General features: G+C 33.9%; 1 protein-coding gene across 2 annotated transcripts in view; it reads left to right on the forward strand.

Moving 5' to 3' along the window:
• PDGFC (platelet derived growth factor C) overlaps nt 1-23,433 on the forward strand; it is a 199,844-nt gene that overhangs the window by 88,332 nt on the left and 88,079 nt on the right. For both annotated transcript variants that reach the window (XM_029939734.1, XM_029939744.1), the window contains exon 2: nt 22,911-23,106. In XM_029939734.1, the coding sequence (XP_029795594.1) occupies nt 22,911-23,106 (196 nt within the window). The remainder of the gene's footprint in view (nt 1-22,910; nt 23,107-23,433) is intronic.

Here is a 23,433-nt window from a genome sequence, read left to right on the forward strand (position 1 = left end):
TCAGATTCTGTCTCTGTCTCTCTCTCTCTGCTCCTGCCCCACGTGCTCTTGGTCTCTCTCTCTCTCTCAAAGACATTAAAAAGTTTTTTTAAAAAGATGTTTAACAGATAATATGAAAAATAACCTATATTTTTATATTTGAAGCATTCACTACTATAAAATTCTTGCCAGAAATCTTAGATTATGAACAAGAGACCAATGTTATGAGTTCATGTTTAAAAACGAATTAAGACAAGGAATAAGAAACCCTGGTAACCAAGATTCTTAGCAGTACGCACAGTGGCTGAAGTTTTTATAGACTTCCTCAGTCTTTTTCCTCTTGATACGGTCTACAAACCCTGCATCCTCAGACTCACATGCCATTTTCTGTGATTCAGTTTTCTCATCTACAAGGTGGGGGGATTAAAGGGTCCCTATTTCAAAACTGTGTTGAGAAGAGTACAAATAAGAAGTAATCTGACATTTTACTTCAGGATTTCCCCCCATATTTTTATGATTGAAAATCATTTCTTATTTATAATTTTTAAAAGTTTATTTATTTTTGAGAGACAGAGAGAGAGAGAGAGAGAGAGAGAGAAAGAGAGAGAGACAAGCATGAATGAAGGAGGGGCAGAGAGAGGGAGATACAGAATCAGAAGCAGGCTCCAGGCTCTGAGCATCCAGCTTCGGCTCAGGTAATGATCTCATGGTTTGTGGGTTTGAGCCCCACGTTGGACTCTGTGCTGACAGCTAGCTCAGAGCCTGGAGCCTGCTTCAGATTCTGTGTTTCCTTCTCTCTCCGGCCCTCCCCTGCTCACGCTGTCTCTCTCTGTCTCTCAAAAATAAATTTAAAAAAATTAAAAAATAATAAAAAATTAAAAAAAGACTAAGAGTACAAATGACCTTTGTAATTCATAGCAATCCTGAAATGCATGTGTACTTAAATGCTTATTGTGTGCAGAAATATTTTCTTATCAAAGATCAAATCATTTGAAACTTCATATTCTTTGGCATTAATGTGGAATGTTGAAAGGAAAACATAATAAGATATATTTTGTGGCCTTAACTGATTTTCAGTTAAGTTAAGAGGTAAAACTTAAACATATCCTTCAAGGCTTTAAGCTTAAGCTGCGGAATAGAATGTGTGAGTCTGACAGATGTGCCTCAGGAGTTCCGATGGGATGAGGTCATTGTGTGCCATAGGTCCGGGGGCTTTGTGCAACAAGTCAGACTCTGGCCAGTGCTTTGAAGCCTTGAGTCAACAGGGTATTCCAATTGGAGTGCATCAGAGTGATACCACCAATATTGTTTAGTAATGTGTGTGCTAGAAAAAAACAAGTCCTTAATCTGTTTTTGGATTTGAAGATCTAGTCTTGTTTGCATTTCTCCTAAGCCATAGACTCATGCTCTGGTTACCCAGAAATTCACACCTGTGGCATATTTTTTGCATATGGGTCTGCTGATACATGTGTGTCTGTACAAATAAATTTGAGTATATTATCATATATTATATAAGCACAGTAAATGCAACTATTGCATTAAAGCGGCCTAGTTACAACCAGAGTGGGCAAAACCGTTACTTTTCATCAACAGTGGTAAAGTTAAGAGTGACCTTGTATGTCGCTTTTCTTAAGCAGTTTATTTTTGTAAACTTATGTTATTTTTTTTATATTTTTTCTTTAGCTTATTAGTTTTTTTAAAGTGCCTTTGAATTACGGAGAACCAAAAAAGTGTAGACCTCTTAGAAGAACTGTTTGAGAAATAGCCCAGACTTATGTAATAGACAGTAGTACAAAATTTTAACTGTGAAATCAGTATAATCTTGGATGTCACCTTTATCTTTCTGTGTACAACGTGTGATCAGTATTCCAATGTCTATTTAAAATAATACTTCAGTGTTACAGGCTAGTCTATAAGTTTCATAAATCATCCATAGAATCCACTTAATTTGGAATAATGTTTAAAATAGTTCTTATTTAAGCTCGTGTCTAATCAGGCAGTAGTTTCCAAGCAGCATATTTTCCTTAATAAATGATTTTCCTGGACTCTGTCTTAACTCATTTTCATTTGGATTTAGTATTGCAACATAGTATATATTAATCCATATGCAGAAACAGTAGAGTGTCAGTACTGAGCAAAGATGATTGAAAGCTTTAACATAGCTGAAGGAAGTAACAGGTGAGATCTCTTATCCATGGTCCATTAAAAAAGTAAATATCTTCATTTGTTTTAATTTTTTATTATACTTGCATCATCCCTTGTCTTCGGTCAAATTTGTAAATCAAAAGCTTGGAATGACACATTAACTTTTTTGGTTACACTCACTGGGTCCTTGTGATTTCTTGTTTTGTTGATTTCCAGTCTTTACCAGGAAAATAGTTTTAAATCTCATCCTTTTTAGACATGTTCATCTGGAAATTGACTGGATCTGCCTCAGTTTCTTCTATTTGTCTCTTTTTTAGTGCTATATTTTTGCAAGGCATTTCTTACACCATTTGCCATCATATTCTGGTTAAAACCCCTATGTTGGCATCTGTGTAAGAGGAGTTGCAGGTGTCTCCAGGCTGAGTAGTTAGTAGGAAGGAGACTGGCCTTTTTCTTCCCACTGTGGTGTTTTTTGCACCTTACATGATATACCAAACAGCTCTTGCTTGCAAACAGTCATTTTGTTTATCTATAAGGATTCTCCCTTCACAAATTTACTTTTACTATTTTGAATCATTCAGCATTCAGTGTTTTCTCTGATCTTTTCACCATTAGTTTTTCCTTTGTACAATTTCTTTAATAAATTTTCCAACAGTTTTACGAAGCATAGCTTTTTTGTCATATAATGATAGCAAGGTATAATATGCAAATAAAGTGCAATATAATTGACTTAACCTTGGAATACCGTGGGAACATGTACTGGTGACAAAAGGTACTTAGTTAACTTTAGGAAATGGCTCTGTATTAAGAGAATCTCTTAGGGCCCCTGGGTGGCTCAGTCAGTTGAGCGTCTGACTTCAGCTCAGGTCATGATCTCGTGGTTCGTGGGTTTGAGCCCCGTGTCGGGCTATGTGCTGACTGCTAGCTCAGAACCTGGAGCCTGTCTTCAGATTCTGTATCCCTCTCTCTCTGACCCTTCTCTGCGCCTGTCTCAAAAATAAACAAAAAGCATTAAAAAAATAAAAGAATTTCTTAATCTGCATGGTGTTTATGTATCAACTTTATAGGGATTGAGCATTTTTTGAAGCATTTATTCCATATTTCATTTAAAAATAAATTTGGATTAATAAGCCTCATGGAAACAACTTTTCAATATCAATATATGTATAGATGAAGAGGATAAAAGCCATTTAAATGCAGCAATGATGACACTTTCTTCAAGAAGATCATGGAGAAGAGTTAATTTCACAGAGTGTAGAAAGTTTCTGACTCAAAAGGAAACTTTCTTAGATACAGAAGATGATAATATGTCATGTGCTCATCTTTTCATTCAATATTTAAGAAAGAAACTTTATTTTTTTAAGTTCACTTCAGCCTTGTGGTTTTATAACACTATGAAATATTGTCTGTCTTGTAACACTTGAAACTTTATAGTTCTAATGAGATTCCCTTGGGTAAGATAAATGGATAGGAGGGTAGAAAGGAAAAAGAAAATTCTATGATGGTAAAAGAAGAGGGAAAAAAAACTTGTTAATGTGTGATAAATGTGTAGAAAGAAGTGAAGAGAAGAAGAAATAGGCAGAGGCATGAAATGGGGAAGTAAGTCCGTCAATTTTGTTTAGTAGACTCAATGTATTATTGGCTCCTGGCTAGGATTCCAGCCCTTTCTGGTGTCCTGTTAATGGATGACAGGATTATAAAATCGAAAAACAGTTAAGACAGTCTGTTGTATAGTGACCCTTAAGGCATAGCATTAGATCGATATGAATATATTAATTCAACAAATACACATTGTATGCCTCCTTTTGGCAATTACTGTTCCAGCTGTTGGGAATGCAACAAAAAGCAGTACATGCAAGATCCCTGTTTTCAAGGAACTTATCTTCTGGAGGGGAGAGGAGGGCAATAAAGCAAACATATGTTAGGTAAGATGACTTCAGAGAGTTTTCAGTACTAAAGGAAAACATAAAGTGATGTGATGAGAAGCCAGTGATAAATATAATGAAAAAACTCTCCTGTTCATAAGAACTATAGAATCACTATATTTTAATTCATCTTTAAAAAAATGTGGAAGATGTTTGTGAGGATAATTAAAACTCAGGGCACCTGGGTAGCTCAGTGATTTAGTGTCTGATTCTTGAATTTGGCTCAGATCATGATTTTAGAGTTCCTAAGTTCTGGACCCATGCTGGTGATGGCAAGGAGCCTACTTGAGACTCTCTCTCTCTCTCTCTCTCTCTCTCTCTCTCTCTCTCTGTCTGTCTCTCTGCCTTTCCCTTGTGCGTGAGTGCAAGTGCTCTCTCCCTCTCTCAAAATAAATCAACATTTTTTTTTAAAGATAAAACTCTACTGAAATTGAAGCTGGAGAATTGGTTAAAGGCTATGAATGTGACTTAAAGTGGGGTCGTTGTCTCTTTTGGTCATGGGTAAGAGAACCAAGATTAAGACATTTTAACATCTGATGGTTTTGAGGAATATGGCATAGATTACTTTTTCCACCGTGCATCTGTTACCTTTGGGATGTTGTCACAAATCTGATGTTGGCATTTTCCAGTTGACAGGGGCACAATAGTTGGGTTGCTTTTGCTCATGGGTTTTTATGGGCAGTTTCCTTTCTTTTCAGGAGCTATCATTGCAATTATTCAAATAGTCTTAGAAAAAAATACAAAAACATGTAAATAAATGGGCAGATGAATGCCATGTTTATTGATAGCAAAGATAACATTAGAGTTCTGTAAAATATCCCCCAAATAATTTTATAAATTAAACATAATTTCAGTGAGATTCTGTAAGAATTTCATGGGTTTTGATCTGCTCATCTGAAAACTGATGTAGAAAAGCAAAGGCCATAAGTATTAAGGCATTAAAGCTTATTATAAAGACATAGTAATTAAATGGTGTTTTTGGTACAATAATAGGTAAATAATACAGTGAAAAAGAATAAAAAGATCAGAAAGTGATTCACATATGCATAGCAGTTTAATATATGAGGCAAAGAATGGGGAAAGTCTGGAACTGTATAAAATGTGATGTTTAGATTGGCCCATCCATATGTGAAAATATAAAAAATTAAATAGGAGTCACATCATTAACAATTTTCTTTAAATATTCAGGGGTAAAATATAAAAATACTTTCTGACATTATAAGTTATAGTTTCTTAAAAAAGACACAAACGACTCACAATTTGGCTATTAAAATTAAACTTCTGTGTATATGTGCATGACAAAAACCGTACCACAGTTTAAAAAAATAAGAACCAGCCTTTCTTTCATTTTGTTCACTTGAAAATTTAGCCCAATAAAAGCATATTTGGTGAAATATGTTGACTTGCTAAATTTATTCCTTAAGGAAGTGTGAGATTATCAGCATTCATTTTAATACAGACTTCAAAGGGCTAGAAAACTGGGTACTAAAGAAGAGGAAGATGGCAATTTGAGCAGATTGAGTAGTCTGTATTGAAGAGGATTGCAAGGATGACATTAATATATATTGGGCATTAGCCATGTGCTAGACCATGTTTTATGTAAAATTCATCTCAGTCATATCAAACTGACCACATAAAATGTCATAAACAAAAGTTAATGTGAAAATGATGATATTTTGGGGTGCCTGGGTGGCTCAGTCAGTTAAACAGCCAACTTTGGCTTAAGTCATGATCTCACGGTTCATGAGACCAAGCCTTGCATCAGGCTCTGTGCTGACAGCTCAGAGCCTGGATCCTGCTTCAGAGAGAGACCGTGCATCCTTTTCTCTCTGCCCTTCCCCTGCTCACGCTCTCTTTGTTTCTCAAAAATAATAAAGAAAATGATAATATTTTGAGGGTAACTGGCTAATGAAATGATAATTCCATTAATAGAAATGCAAAAATAAAGTAGAAGAAGCGAGCCCTCATAAATGATCATGAATTTGGAGTAGGATATATTGATGTAAAGGGCCAGTGAGACATTTGAGAATGTGGTTTTGTGACTTGGAAGAGAGTTCTGATCTATTGCTACAGATTTAAAGAGCATAGTCTTACGAAAGGTTTATTTAAATTCAGGAAGTATTTTAGGTCACCAAAAATTTGAGAGTATAGAAAGAAGACTGAGGATAAAATCTTGGATAAGAATCAACTCCAAGGATAAAAGGAGCCAGTGCTAGAGAAGCCAAGATATGTAAGGTAGGAGCGGAAATAGAAACTCGTGCCAGATGATGTAATACAAATGAAACAGTCAAAAGATTGATCAGGAACTGTCTTACCTTACCATTGGTAACTGGTGGTTCACTATAGAAAACAATTTTAAAATCAGTCTCAAACGTGTGTATTGCTTATCTGTGTATTGAAAAATAGTTTGCTTCTAATTTTGTGAGAATTGTTTTTACGGTTTTGTTTACTTCCCCTTGGGTGTTTTTGTTCATTGTAAAGCATTACTAGATTGATCCTCTGTCAGATGCACTGACCTGTCCTTTGCATTTTCAGTGCTGATGACAGATAACCCTCAACTGGCAATGTTTACACAGGAATCATTTTCAGAACACTTTATTTTTGCAGTACTAAAATTTTATTTGGCTTTAAAGTGACAACATGAAAGATTAATTTCCAGATGAACAATTAGTTTTACTTCAGATTAAAAAATACTTCATTTGAAATTTCAAAATGCTTCCCTTTCTTTTTAGTGACAGCTCTAAGTGTCACTAAAACCCCGAGATGAATGCCATCCATAGTATTTAATATACTGCCTTTTTTGTCACAAAACATTTGATCTTCTCGCATGACATCACTTTTGTCAGTGAATCCGATGATTTGATCTTTTTTGCTTGAATCTAACTTTCACATTTTTTTTACACTTGCATGGATTCTTAGCACTACCATCCATTCCTTTGGGTTCAGGGTTTTAATTTTAGCAACTCTGTTTAATATAGGGAAAGTGTTAAAACCAGCTATAATCATATGCTTATAAACAGCAAGAGAGACAAATCATTTCAAATATGAACCTCATGAGGTTATGGTGAATATTTTTCAGTACTCTACACCTCCTCTAGACGACTTGCTGCTTTTCTTAAGGTAGATTTGATAGGGAGCTTCACCTCAATGAAGTACATTTGACCTTGGCCATGATGTTAACATACTAGCTTTCTACCACCTGCATCATCACCAACCACCACCATCTCCTGAAGCAAAAAGTAATCTTAAAAGTTGTGAATATGGAGACTTCCTATGCTTTTAAAAGTCCCTTCGTTCAAGAAGTGGAAGGGTCACCTAACAATATTGCTGAGAGCTTTGTAGTTCAAGTACGTAACGCTTGAGCCAGGACTCCACTGTGGCCGGCTCCCTGTGCCTTATGCCCTTAATCACTAGACAGTCAGTGAATACTTACCTTGTTATTTAGGCATCGTTCTGAAGTCTACGTCTACTTACAGTGTGTTCTGTACACGGGGTGCCTGGGTGGCTCAGTCAGTTGAGCGTCCGACTCTGACTCTTAATCTCATCTCAGGGCATGATCCCATGATCAAGCCCCATGTTAGGCGCCATGCTGAGCGTGGAACCTGCTTGAGATTCTCTCTCCCTCTCCCTCTCCCTCCGCCCCTCCCCTGCACATGCTTACATGCCCTCTATCTCTAAAATCATTAAAAAAGATTGTGTTCTGTACATGATTTACTAGAATGTTCAGCTTAATGCGCATGCTAAAATATTTTATTTTTGACTAAAAGATGAACTTTGTAAGTAAGCAAAGTTTTTAAATTAGAATTTCACCCCTCTCTAGGACTTTATGTTATGTTTTATACTGTCCTCTCATACTATGCTGTTTGTACTGCACTGTCATACTTTTTAATGGGGAGAGGGTACAGGAGCGAAAACAGGGGGACCCCGGTTGATGAGTATTTTTTTCACCCCACTTACACTCTTCAGTAACAACTATTAAAGTGATGATGATTCTTTCATTACATGACCCTGAACCCAATGATGATTTAAAATATATCCACTGTATACCATTTTACTGTAAATTCCTTGTACTATAGTCACTAAAGGACTAAAAGAGAGAGCCTACTTACTGTACAATTATCAGGAAAACACTATTTCAGTTAATACTGTTGAGTAAAAATGTTAATTACATATGTAGAACTTAATGTATGTGTGTATATGGACACACACACACACACACACACACACAGCCCTGCAGTCTTTTAAAATTTTCTTTCCTCTCCTTTATGAAATAGAAAATCTGGTGAGAGATTTCAATTATATCGTTATATCAGTTTTTTAAGATTCGCACATCACAACGTATACAATTCTTCTGTTACTGCTTTTCAAACCCACTGAACAGGCTTTTCTGCTGTTAAAAAAAAAAGTTGAGGGAAATTTCTATTGTTGTCTTAAGTGTCTTCTGAAAATGAATCACTATGAATTTGGTCACAAAAGAAGTGGGATCGAATGAGGTAGATGTTCTGCTGTCTGACCCACCTACCTGGATCCGGACAGCCATCGCCTATTTTAATGTACATGAGCTCCTGCTGGTACTTGTCCTAAGGGTACTGTTGATGACAGCACTGAAAGACCACAGCCTTGTCATCAATCCATGCCCGCAGCTCAGAGCGTCTCCCCTGGTGGGGCCCACATTTGTTATTTTGTTGTTATTGTTGTTGTCAGCTTGGTTTGTGATGCGTTGGTCTAGTTAAAAGGTTTCTCCTTGGTAGAATAGTGATGATAAAGTGTCTCTCACAGCGATGTAGTGAGGTAGTTCATGTGAGTGCCTAACAAATCTAATCCACTGTTAGTGATCAGAAATTGGCACCTGCTCTTGTCCTTTCGACTTAAAGTATTGTAGTCAATTAATTCTTGTTGAAATATAAGAGTGTAATGGCATTATCTGCTATATTCTTTTATGTATATATTCTCTTTTTTAAAGTTTATTTATTTATTTTGAGAGAGATAGAACTCACCTGTGTGTGCATACAGGGGAGGGGCAGATAGAAAGGGAGGGAAATAATCTTAAACAGGCTCCGTGATTACAGCGTAGAGCCCATACGTGGAGCTCCATCTTAAGAACCGGTGAGATCATGACCAGAGCTGAAATTGAGAGTTGGACCCTTAACCTACTGAGCTACCCAGATGCCCTTGTAAATTTCTTGATAAGAAATGTTTAAATTTTCCTTAGAGAAGAGAACACATATTTTAGTATGTTTTAAATTCCGTATTTTAGATACGGTTTTCTAGAAAATATTTAGGAGATTTGATACAGTTACCTTGGAAGTCTGTGAAATATTGTCATTTTTATGTAAAAAACCCCACAATACTTACTATGTATTCATATATTTGTTTTTTTTCCAGCTCATTCCAAAACTCGTCAGTCCTAAAGGATGCATTTCTTTTTTCTTTTTATTTATTTATTTATTTATTTATTTATTTATTTATTTTTATTTTTGAGAGACAGAGAGAGACAGCATGAGCAGGGGAGGGTCAGAGAGAGAGGGAGACACAGAATCTGAAGCAGGCTCCAGGTTCTGAGCTAGCTGTCAGCACAGAGCCCCGCACGGGGCTTGAACCCGCAAACCATGAGATCATGACCTGAGCCAAAGCTGGATGCTTAACCGGCTGAGCCACTCAGGCACCCCTAGAAAGCATTTCTTTTTTTAATGCTTGATTGCTAAATTGGTTATCCTTCTACACTGACTTTATTGTACCAAAGTGGCACTGTATGCCTGATTCTGGAATGAAGAACTCATTGTTTGTTTTGTTTTTATAATGGACAAGTTATTTTTAGAGAAAGTGTTTTTAACCTTGACTTCATAGATAAGAGGGTTCATACATAGTTTTTAGGGGCTGGATGAATACTCTAAAATTGTATGCTATCATGTGAAAAGTATGAGAGTTAGTCTTTAGATATATAATTTTCTGGTTTGAGCACCCAGATCTTTCATCAGATTCTCAAAACTTTCTCATCCCATTGGTTTAAAAGGATTAAGAAACAACAATAACCTACTTCTTGTTTTTAAATACTTGGTTCTAACATACTTGAGGAATTATGAAGCCTAGTTTTATAATTGGAGCAATTATAAAAGAACAGAGGGTTATAGACATTATTTAGCAAATCATATCAAGGTTCGTTTTTGTATCAAGAACTTCCTACATTATTATATTCTCTGTCCAGATCATCCCACTGGCATGCTCTTTACCATAATGCTGCTACTGCATTACTCCACCATACTATAATACTCATATTCAATTCTAAATATTATTACCCTTTATACCTGTCATCTGTCACAGAAAAATTAAAGCATAAGGCTAACTAAAACAAATTTGATCCTGGTATTGTGGTAAGAAAGGGCACTGTGAAGAGAAAAATCTCAAATTTTGTGTTGCTTAGTATATATGTTTGTTTCCAAAGTCTGGGCAAGAGAAAGGGGATTTTCATTTTTTAAAACAGATCTTTAACTTTTGATTTCAGAAAGGAATAATAATTTTCCCTTGAATATTATGCTCTTCAAGTGAAATCTTGCAGTTGTTGGAAGTTTTATTTTAGAAATCATTTCAAATATGAATAATTTAATATAACTTTATTCCGTAGAAACCTATCTGATGACATGCATTAAGCAGCTGGTTTCTGTCCATATAATGTGAGGAATTTCAGTCAATTCTTCTTAAACCTGCGATCTTCAAAAATAACAACAGTCCACTAATAAAACCATATTTCGTCCTTTTTATCTGTCTATGAGATTTTGTTCTAAGTAGATTTGCAGGTGAAACATGGGCTTTATTCCTAGACAGTTCACCTAGTCAGCAAACATTTATTATTTATTGTGTGTGAGTCACTGTGTTATCCTTTCAGGGATTCAATACCAGTAAAAACAAAAATAGTGAAAACCAAACCAAACAAACAGGTAGACAAAATCCATGATCTTTTAGAGTTTAATTAAATGACATACAGATACTTTAAATAATCAAGTAAGTAAATGAATATACAAGTGAGACTTGCATTCATTGAGGAAGATAGTTTTATTTTTTAGTACAGTTGCATGTTCCATAATTTCTTTTAATTTTTTTAAACATATATTTATTTTGAGAAAAAGAGAGAGAGAGAGAGAGAGCAAATGGGGTGGAGGAGAGGGAGAAGCTCAAGCCAACTCTGTGCTGCCAGCGCAGAGCCAGGGGTGGGGCTTGAGCCCAGGACACCATGAGATCATGACCTTAGCTGCGATCAAGATTCAGATGATCTCATCTGACTGAGCCCTGTTTTCCATAATTTTTAATCCTAATTATTAAACATATTCTAAATGATCTCTAAATAAGTGTAGAATTTATTATTTTTAAGGGGTACCGAATTCTGGAAGAATGTTTACAATTATTAGTAGAATAATGTCAAGCCTGTTGTTCTGAACAGTGGAATGGAGCCAGAATCCAGCAAGTCAGTAATAATTGGTCAGAATGTCTCCTGCTTCATTGGTCATATAAGAAACACCTCACAACCCATTAAATAGTAGTTAAACAGAAAAGGTTTCAGAATCACTGGGTTTTTTGTTTGTTTGTTTTAGCCTACCCCGAAACAAAGTACTATAAATGTAGTAATATTATCAAGTTTAGGAAAAGAGAGAAAAAGTTCTACTCAGTGGGCTATGTTGAACAAGGATGCTAATAGGAAAACAGACACTTAAGAATTAATGACATAAGTGTTGAAAGATTTTCTGGCAGAATGAAAAGAGTATAGGATTTAGACTCAAAAGCTCTGGGTTGAAGCTTAATATTGTCATTTTTCTTTAGAGTCATCATATGTCCATATTTTCTGGGGACCACCACGGTTTATATCTGTTCTTCTGACACAATTAATAATACTATCCTTTTTTATTCTTAAAAACGTATTGGTTTGGACAAGAAATTATATGCTCATCTTACTGTGCCAACCAACTCTATTTTCACAGTAATAAAGTTTGCATAGTACATTTGGTTTTTAAGGTTGTGGGATAGAAAAAGAAAGTATAAGAAAACATTGTATACTCTGAAAACCATTCTAAGAACTGTGCAGATATATATATATATATATATATATATATATATATATTACCTTATTCATTTGGGCAGAGTGATTAAGGTGACTGATATAAAATGAGTAGCTTTATTTTAATCAGCCATTCTTGAACAAACTTGGTATTACTGTTGTTCGAGTAGTTGTGTACTAACCGAACTTCCCAAAGTGTGTTATGTTGGAATCAACTTGCAGACCATAACTGCGAAGAGTATTGAAACCTAGGCTTTACTTGTGATAAGGATAAGGGATATATTCTATTTAATTAACATTTTAATACGTTTCTAAGCTGAGTAACAAAAATGGACCCACTTACTTTGTAATTTCATCAGGACTCAATTCAGTTTTGAATATTCTTCCAGACTGTTTCTTCCTTGTTCTCAGGAGGTACCAGTGTCCTCTATTCGCTTTGGAAAATGATACTAATTTTATTGTTTTTATAAGCAATTATTAATAATCCCAAATTTTTATGTTTATCCCTATGAATTTGATCTTAAATGCACAATTTCTCAATTAAAAATTATTTTATTCAGCACTACTCCTGAGCCCCATTACATTTCATATGATCCATTTAACCTCAGTGAAATGGCTATACTTTATCCTATAAATTTCTTCCTGGAAGCTTTTAGAGGACTTGTCTTAATTTGAAACAGAATAAATCATAAACAGTTTTTATCAATGGCAAGTGAATTTTCAGCAACTTCAAGGTCTCCTATATCAGTAGGATGAAGAAACTCATTCTCCCTAAATCTGAGAAGTCATTAACTGAACATCAGGAAGACTACAGAAACTTGGCAAGCAAGAGTCAGCTCACCATATGGAACTGTAAAAAATATAATTTCTGTGACAAGATTTTGGGGGATAATAATTACTTCACAAGGTTGTTAAAAACATTAAATAGATAATGTATATGAAAGCATCTGGCTAGTAACTTGCAGCCTACTATTGGGTAATATTCAATAGATATCTGTTAAGTAAATGAGCAAACTCGGAAAGAATCAAGTCAAGGGAATATATCCTACAAAATAATGCTCTTTCTTTTATTTTTTTCTATGCCAGCCAAGACCCTCTCCCTTAAAGATTGGTACAAATGACCATGAATAAAAGTTCATTTGACTGACTCACATAATAATTTTTACAACCTTTATGTGTCTTTTCAATCACTCAAATTTTTTTACTTCCAAAATCTGAAATTGAAGATTCTGAACCACCTAGATTAGGATGCGAGGTCACCAAAAGACTCAATTTTACTATCTCCATCTACTGGCAGGGAGGAACTATACCCAAGCATCTGGACTGGCATAGAAAAGAGGAGAAAGAACATTTAAAAGGTAAGCAAAACATATATTTTTATTTCCTCTGAATTTTTAAACTTTTCTCATCATGCACTGTAACGTATTCTCACATAATTAAGGTTGATGTGACAAACCATATTAAAGAAGAGAATTTGTTAGGTTGTATACTACTCTTACCTGCTTTTTTCGTCATGGATTTCATAGATTTGAATGTCTTTCCTAATGGGAGTCTTTTCTGTCCTTGAATTTGTAAATTTTTATCTGGTCATTCCAGTGCCCCAGCGGTGTTTTCATATTCCTAATGATCTTCAAACTGTAGTGTGCTCACTGAAATGTCTCTTCTCATTTCTGTGTCCCCTGATATGTTTCTCCTGGCAATTTAGTTTGACTCTTGTGATATAGAGAGCGTAGAAGTGTGTTTCTGACCATCTAATGGATGATTCTGGTATTTCTTAGACATTTTTTTTATCCTTCATTTCTAAGTATTTTCTTTTGGCAAAAAGTAGTGAATGAAAAGCTTCTTGTTAATGAGTACAAGTTTTAAAACATATTTATGTCAGGTTTTTGTTTTGTCTTATTGGTATATTGCCTCCTCATCAGAATTTTTTGTTTAGGTGGACTTGTTTTATTTTGTTCTGGTTGACTTGACAAGGATCGAGTATTGCAGTTGAATTCTGAAGTAGGAGAACTGCTGTAAAATAGTTGACAGTTTGTGTAGATGTACAGAAATAGATCTGTGTAAATTTAAATCATGTAGTTTAGTTTTTCTTATGGTTTATGTTATGCATATCTTTCTTAAAAAGTCCTATCTCGACTTGAGAATAAGAGTGATAGTCGTTTGTTAAGATACTTAATACTGTTAAATGTGCTACAGTTAAATTAAGTATAAGTTTTATTTTCCCCTCTTAGTTTTCTCCTGCTCTCCCTCACTACCCCCCCCCCACACCCCAGACATTTGTTTCTGTATCTTTTTTCCATTTGGAGGGACAGTGTTCCATTTCTCTTGGGAGAGGAATTGATGAATTTATAAGGAATATAGGTGGGGAATTTTCAACCTTAAAACTGGGTTTCGTGCACAAGAATTTTCAGGGAAATGCTATGTTCAAACAGGTCTGTTTACTTGGTGGGAGGTCATGAATGCAGCTGGTCCATTTGCTGGCTGGGGGATTACACTCATGTAAACAGTCCAAATACCATAAAGAAGGACTCTCAAATCTTCTTGTGGCATCTGACAGTGTCCAACCTGACAGATATAGCCTCAAAGTCTTCACTGAAATCAGAAGGTAGGGAAGTAGGTACTTTTCAATATGGTTGAAGAAACTAATGAGGGGTTGAAGAATAATCTCTCCTCACAAATGAAACTTCTAGACTCTTGAAAGTCCAGTTCAGCCTCTATTTTGAATAAAAGTGTATATCCTGATTCTGTTCTCACCTAGGTTCAGCTTCTCTTTTTAGCTATTTTGCCTCAGGAGCTTTGGTTAAGTTTGGCACTGTTGTCATAAAGCTAGCTATTGCTAAAGAATGCTGCTAATGGATATATTTGAGACAATTAAAAATATCATCTCTTTGAGAAGTAAAATTTAGGCAACCTATTTTCCCACCAAAATGATGTGTTTCATTATTAACTTCTGACTTTCATTTCTTTAAAGAACCTCATATTTATATTTTACTTATATCTTAACATTACTTGAAGATTGACAAGGCTTGTTGAGGGTAGTGTGGGGTGGGGAAATGATGTTTTCTATCAGGGCAGAAAGATTAGAACATTCATGATTGTAGTTTGTTTAAACTTATTAACTAGCCTTTGAGGGGCAGTCATGTCTCAGTATAATTGCTCTTCATTTATTCTTGATGTTGCTAGGTGAAATTAACTGCTGAAACCAAAGCTCTTGCTCCAAACGTAAGGTATACATCTCAAATATTGTATATGGAAATGCAGATACTGTATCTCTTATCAACAGCATTTAATAACATTTAAAACATAAGGTAGGAGGACATGATTTGTAAAGAAGTGATTGGATTTATTATTTTTGCTGTCTTTCATATTATGCATAGGAGAATCATAGGCTTATTACACATTATATGCATTCACCTGTGAACATGGAACACTAAACATAAATGGGAAGCAGTAAAGTCTTATTTTTCAGCAGTTAAAAGACCGAAATAAATATATTTTAATTTTTCATTTCTAAGGAATCATTTATTTTGCTTCATTGAAAACTTAGCCTAAAAAAGAATTTTAAACATATTTTAAACAGTCACTTAAAGGCATAAACTAATGGCATTATTTGCATTTGTTTTTCTGTGAGAGAGTAAGTTTATATTGATTACCTTTCCATTATTATTTTCATTTATGAATTTTAAACATCTTCCCATCAGAATGTCCATACAGTATGTAACCATTGTATGTTCCCAAAGACAAGGTAGCTGTTTTCATATTTAAAATTGCTCAGAAACTCCATTCTGAATGTCATAAATTATATGTCCATTGTGGAAAGAGAATGGACAGATGTTGAGTCTTCAAAACAGATGAGGTTCTTTAGTGAATATATTTTCTCTCAAGTAAACTTGTTTGGTTGGCTATATTTTATGAATTTGTGCTTAATCACATTGGCTAGTTTTTGTCATAATTATGTTATTTCACATAAATGTATTCTGCTTAAAATAATTCAGAACTTCTAATAGTTTATGTAAACTTTCTACATTGAATAATAGTTTTAATTCAACAGGAGAGTTGATTAAACATTGAAAATGAAATCAATAGTGAATCTTTGAAAGGACTGTTTCTTTTGTAATGTGAATTGCTCCTAATTTAGTTCTATTCTGTATTCTGGTTTTGGCCTCTTTGGGGTATCTAAAATAATGCACAATTTAACACAGGATAAAAATAATACTATTGCCTAAACATGATTCACTATAATGATATAATCGTGTGTGTACGCATTTGTATTCATTACTAACCTGTGTGTGAAAGGCTTTAAAGAGATTCTGTGTTTGTATATGTGGATATTTATTCTGTGGCATAATAGCTAAAATTATTGCCAGTTTATCTTTCATAATTGAGCCTTCATTTGAAAATTTAGTATTCCATTGTATAAAATCAAATTAGATTATTTTTTACCATTACCTTAAGACTAAAATACCATACTGTTGGGGCTTCTGGATGGCTCAGTTGGTTAAGCAGCTGACTTCGGCTCAGGTCATGATCTCATAGTTTGTGGGTTCAAGCCCTGCATCAGGCTCTGTGCTGACAGCTCAGAGCCTGGAGCCTGTCTTCGGATTCTGTAGCTCCCTCTCTCTCTGACCCTCCCCCACTCATGCTCTGTTTCTCTCTGTCTCAATAATAAATAAAACATTTTAAAAAATTAAATAAATTTAAAAAAATAAAAAATAAAATAAAATACCATACTGTCAAATCTTTACCATTCAGTATCTCATGCCTCAGTACTAGAAAAATTTTATAGGTATTACTGGCTGTTCTTTATGATGTAAATTCAGACATTTTAGATTGTGAAAAGAGAACACTAATAATAATGCACCAGGATAATAGCCCTAACTTAAGGCCACCGAGGCAAACCCATACATGTGCACTATATAATGATTTTGGTTGCAAGTATAAACATTCTAATTCTAATTGGCTTAAGTAATAACAGTGATTTATTTAGTCATGTATCTGAGAAGCCAAAAGATGGGATGAACTCATTGCGTGATTTGAGCTGGGATCTAGCTCCATTTTTCTGTACTACCATTTATCTGACTAATTCTCTGCATTGACTTTTTATTCAGATTGGATTCTATTACAACAGACTTAATGGTGACAGAAGTGTAAGTCTCACTTCTTCACCTTAAATGATCTCAACCCCAACTGTTGAAAAAAAAGCCATTGGATTCACTCTGATTGGCTCACCAAAACTGTCCATGCAGTGAGGGAAATGGGCTTATGTTGGTTTTCCAGGCACGATTTTGGGTAGTGTCAATCCAGCCTTTCTTTTCTAGTAGCTGCTTCAGAGAAGTGATGGAGACATTGGTTAATATGCCCGCCATATTAAGTTTTTCTCATTGCATATCGAAGATTTGCTCTGAACTTCCTGAACAAAGATCCCCTTTCTTACTGTTGCTTCTAATTGGATAGGTGGCTGATGGGTGAATTCTTGTACTTCTCTAAATGCAAAACAATTTAAATTTGTTATTGAAGATAGTTTCAGGTCAAGGAAATGACAAAATTTCTACAAAGATTTTTCCCCACTCCTAATCAACCTGTAGAAGGAAATCAGAAATTTGAAATCACTGCCTAAACATCACTGATTCTTGCTTAATTAAATTGATCTTTGCAAAATTAGAATCCTTGTACATATAACCAATTTTGCATTATCTTACATAGCAATTTCCTATTCGCTGGCATCAAAAAACTTGATACCCAATAGACGTATACAATTCTCTCTCATTGTATTTTAATTAGATAGAATATGATAGACAAGTTTTCTCCTTCACATGCACACTGATTTACAATTATCAAGGTGATTAATTTATACAGTTATCTTTTCATTTAAACTTTAGAACAGCTTGTGATTATCTTGGGCTAAAAAAGGAAACCCTGATATTAAATGTCTTGCCTAAAATAACAGATTTTATCATCAGTTTATTCATATTTCAGAGTTGTTAATGACTATAATTATGGAAATCTCAGAGTGTGGTAAAATTATAGAACATGTTATATTTTCTTAAAATAAGCAAGCATGTTAGGAAAATGGCAAATCTCAATAATGAGTACTCCGTGACTTATCACCTTCAGCTGCAATACATATGTAGGCTATAATAGATGAACTTTGAGTAAGATATCAAATATGAATGAAAGGACCTTAATTAGAAGGAGTGTCAATTGTAAAATTTTCTTATCCTTGTCATGTGCAGTCACTCGGATCGGATCTTAAGAATCAAGAATGGAATGTTGAAGTAATATGGAAATTTGTTTTCTGCCGCATTCTGGGATATCTTTTTTTTTTATAGTATTAATCTGTATTAGGCAGTGCCATGGGCAAGGCACAGAGCTAGACAGTGGTTAGCTTTTGTATCTTAGTAACATTCTTTTTATCTTTTGGAATGAATAGTGTGGTTAGAAGTAAGAAAGGTAAAATCGAACATTATGATTAAAATAGGCAGTCTTAAAGGAAATTACAGTGGGAATCAAAGATGGAATTACTAGTATACCTAGTTTAGGAATAACATTAATGAAGAGTCTTAGAAGTTGTCACATTAAGAGGACAAGGCTTTCTTTTGTGTGTGACATCCCAATCACCTGGAACAGCATAAAACATAATAGGTTTCTAATTTATAAGTTTTTTGAGTATTCATTCCCTTGGGAAATAAACTGATCATCTTCTGGGATAAATTCAAGAACCTCAATTGAGCATATCTTAAATAATTGTATTTGTTTCATGATTTACCTAATATAACAATCCCTTATTTTCCTTTTCCTTGGTGAAAATGTACTATAATCTGTAAATAGTTTGAGGTAGACAGCACTGTTGATTCTTTGTTTATTTTGCTATTGTTTTAAAGGTATAGAAAACAGTAAATTGAGTGAGTCTATGTAGTATATTATTGTACTTTAGTATGAATCGTAAGAACTTTAAATGTTAAATATAAAAATAGGGTAGTTCTGTGTACCTTGGAACTATGGAAAGAGATTTGTTTGCATTGTGGAGCTCAAGTCTGTCTTCTCTCTACAGAATCAGGTAAGAATAGGATGGGATATTCTGGATTTTCTAGGAAAAAAGGTGCCTGCTCATGGAGTCAGTAAAACTGTGTACACACGTATATGTGTATCATACGAATTTGATTATTGTTAAAGTTGAAATTTATTAATTGAGACTTAATGAGAGCAAAAACAGATATTTATATAAACAAACTAACAAGAATAGGATACAGAAGGATTATTATAGACAAAAAAGGAAAAGAAAATAAACTGAACAGAGCAAAGCACAAATAAAACCAATAAATATGTGTACTTATCAAGTACGAATTTGGAAATAGATGCAACCATTAGAGAAATGTTTTTTTTAAAAAACATAATTTCAGAAAAACATACATTTGGAAGAAACACATCAAAAATTTCACAGGCTGTCTGGGCTGTCTACCAGTTTACAGGGGACGTGTTGCTACCGTTGCCCGTCTAAAATAGGAGCACAGCTCTTCAGAACTCTAAAACCAACCAATATTGGAGACATTCGTTGTTTACATTGGGTAAAATGTTATACATGATGAGTTTTATATTATTTACATATTATCTAGAAACCTCTTTTGTTAGTGTTCTTTATGGAAATACTTTTAAGTATTTATTGCTTGTTACATTTCTTTTATTCTTACCCTCTTTATGTCATTGTAAACATATCTTTAAGGGGGCTAATACTATGAAATGCATGGCAAATATTATGAAATTGCTTTGACCTAATGCTAAACTAATTGAATAATATAGATACATGATTATATATAATTAAATTGTATGTACATATGTAGTCAAGAATTTTATAATATTTACATTATTATTTTTATTGAGGTATAATTTATATATAGGATTATATTAGTTCCAGGTATAATGATATGCTGTATACACTGCAAAATGGTAGCCACGATCAGTCTAGTTAGCATCTCTTATCATACATGGTTAAAATGTGTGTGTGTGTGAGATAAGAACTTATTAGACTTATACTCTTAGCAAATTATCAACATACAGCATAGTATTATGACGTGTAGTCATGATCTCGTATGTTACATTACACCCCCATGATTTATTTTGTAACCGGAAGTGTCTGCCTTTTGACCCCTATTCACCCATTTTACTCACCCTCCATTCTCTGCCTTTGGTGATCACCAATCTGTGTTCTCTGTATCTATGGACTCTTTTCTTTTACCTCTAACATTACACATGTGAGATCATAAAGTATTTATCTTTCTCTTTCTGACTTATGTTATTATAATGCCCTCAAGATCTATCCATGTTGTTGCAAATTACAATTTCTTTTCCTTTTTATGGTTAATATCCTATTGTATATATAAAGCCTATTTCCTTTGTCCACTCACCCATCAGGGTACACTTAAGTTGTTTCCATGTCTTGGCGATTATAAACAATGCTGCTGTGAACATGAGGAGATGCAGTTATCTTTTTCAGTCAGTGTTTTTTATTAGCATTTACACTATTGTCTCCCACATCCCTTTTTTGCCCTATTTTTATTCATTTTAGTTTTCAATAATTTTTCTTTCTGAGGGGCTGGGCAAACTAATGTGAAAACGTATATAATTATAATTTTTTAAATTTAGTGTTCATATATATTTTCATTTTTCATGCTAAGTTCAATATGTAAGATGAACCAATATTGATTCCTATTTATAGTACATTGCTAGGAGAATGTTATAAATACTTTAGTGATTTGATTACAACATTGGTTTTATTTCCTTGCTACTTTTCTTTGCGTATACTGTCCATTGAATACCAGAAAAGTAAATTGTTCAGTAAAATGTCACAGAATATATACTTGTCTCTTCCTTAAAATACTAGTAAGGTTATCTATTTAGAAAGATGATTTTTTAAACAACAAAATTATAAATGTAGACTCCAAACTTGGTAGAACTTAATGTGTGTTGCTTTTTGTTTTCTGATTATAGCCCTCATTACTTGAGATTTACATAAAAGTTTTATAATCCTGTGTAAATTGTAGGTGCTTGGTGGCAAACCTCACTGCATTTAGAGATGAGTTTTTGGAAGCAGTAACTTACAAGGAAGTTTACTATTCTTTTACCACAAAGAAGGCCTAGATGTTCGGTCTTTAAATGATGTTAATTAAAGTTTAATGGAAATATAAATTATAAAAGAGAAAAAACATGTAAACACAATTTAAGTATACATATATTTCGGCAATCAGCTTTTTTGACTGAAGTTATAAAAAGAGAATTCAGGTCTTTTAGTAGCTATTTAGTTTTCTAGATTGTATATGAAAAAGTATACACTGCTATATTTGTAATAAGCGTCTTGGTTTATATGAGGCATTTTTTTAGGCAAAATGGAGCAAATAATACACTGTAGTAAATCTAATTGGAATTATCAATTCATTAAAAAGTATTAGTTGCCAAAATGAGGACTTTGAATATAAACTACTACTATAAATATATTTAAAATATGTATGTTATTGGAAGAGAATTGTAGAGTTGGGAAATATTCCAATTTTAAAAGAAATCTTTGAAAAAGGTGGTTAATTTAATGCTAAGTTTCCATCATTTTTAACAGAAAATTTGTCAGAATAGAAGAGAATTCATCTAACTTGAGAGATCCTTCTATGTTCTGAGGAGATAGATAGGTGCTAAATTATGTGCATAAAAAAGTATTGATTATTTCATATAAGTTAATATCGCCAATAGGTGTATTAAATATTAGCATCCAATAAGAGGGAGCATGTTTCTGAACACAGATTTACTAATATGATGATATTCCTCATAATGCACACCTGTATATATTCAAAAGAACTTATATTTGTCTTAATCCTAGCTTCCAAATTGTAAGTTAGACCGTATTTAATAATATTTACCTGATTGATTATTGAAATAGCCAAGTTTAAGAGAATGAAAAAGCTGCTCGAAGAATCATAACTACAACTTATTAAAATTATTTGTATTTTAAGCAATAAAACAGGTTATTCGTTAACCTCAAAATCTTCAGGCTAATACATGACCCTTGATATTCAATCTTTTAACTTCAAGACTTTTCTAAGCATTCTTAAATTGCATTTTATCAATGTGAAGTAATGTAATTTGAATAACATAAACACTCAATGAAAAGTTGCTACAATTACTGTAATTGCTGCCGAAGAACGGGGGCAGATTCACTAGCATTTTTAAAAATAGAGTTATATGCAAGTTTTTAAAAATATGATTCATATTGATAAGTACTTAGAGATTAAGAAATTAAGTCAGCTTTGTTATGATTTTAGAATTCATGAGTTGGTAGTTTGACATTTCAATAATTAAGACCAATGTGTCATGTTCTTTCAAGTATAAATGTACTCAGGTTTTTATTCAGTATTGTTAAAATAATTATTTTGGGGGGCATCTGGGTGGCTCAGTTAGCTAAGCATCCTACTTCAGCTCAGGTCATGATCTAGCAGTTTGTAAGTTTGAGTACCGCATCGGGCTCTGTGCTGACAGCCTGGGAGGGGCCTGGAGCCTGCTTCAGATTCTGTGTCTCCCTCTCTCTTAGCCCCTTCCCTCCTTGCACTGTCTCTCTGTCTCTCTTTCTCTGAAAAATAAATAAACATTAAAAAAAATAATAATTTCTTTCTGGGTGAGTTCTGAAAGAGTGGTACTTGGTTTATGTTGTGTGAGACATACCTACCACTTGTTTGGGTTAAAATATGGATGATAAAGAAAACATTTACTTTGAAACCTGCAGTGTTTGAAATGTCTGTTCTAAATGTCTGTCTATGCCTATATTTTTGTTTTAGGAGTACAAGACCCCCAGCATGAGAGAATTGTTACTGTGTCTACTAATGGAAGTATTCACAGCCCGAGGTTTCCTCATACTTATCCAAGAAATATGGTCTTGGTATGGAGATTAGTAGCAGTAGAGGAAAATGTATGGATACAACTTACATTTGATGACAGATTTGGGCTTGAAGACCCAGAAGATGACATATGCAAGTAAGTTACCGTACTTGAAATTCAAACAGAGTGTAAAGACTGTTACAGTCTTTCAAGTTGCTTCATTTTAATGATGTGATTTTAAATGACATATTTGTCTTGTTTGTCTGATGATCCAAGAAATTTACAACCTTATTTAAGCTATGTTTCCTTTAAAATCAGGAGACACATACTGTACATATGCATTCATTGGTTCATCTACTGAAAATAATTTGGAGTAACTTATAGCACAAAGTACATATAGAATAAACAATTTGAAATAAGGAATAAAGAGAGAAAAGTCAGATAAAGGAATGCAGTTGTGCCAGAAAACCTGTTATGATTAGT

The sequence above is a fragment of the Suricata suricatta genome, chromosome 1, assembly GCF_006229205.1.
Source record: "Suricata suricatta isolate VVHF042 chromosome 1, meerkat_22Aug2017_6uvM2_HiC, whole genome shotgun sequence".
NCBI lineage: Eukaryota > Metazoa > Chordata > Mammalia > Carnivora > Herpestidae > Suricata > Suricata suricatta.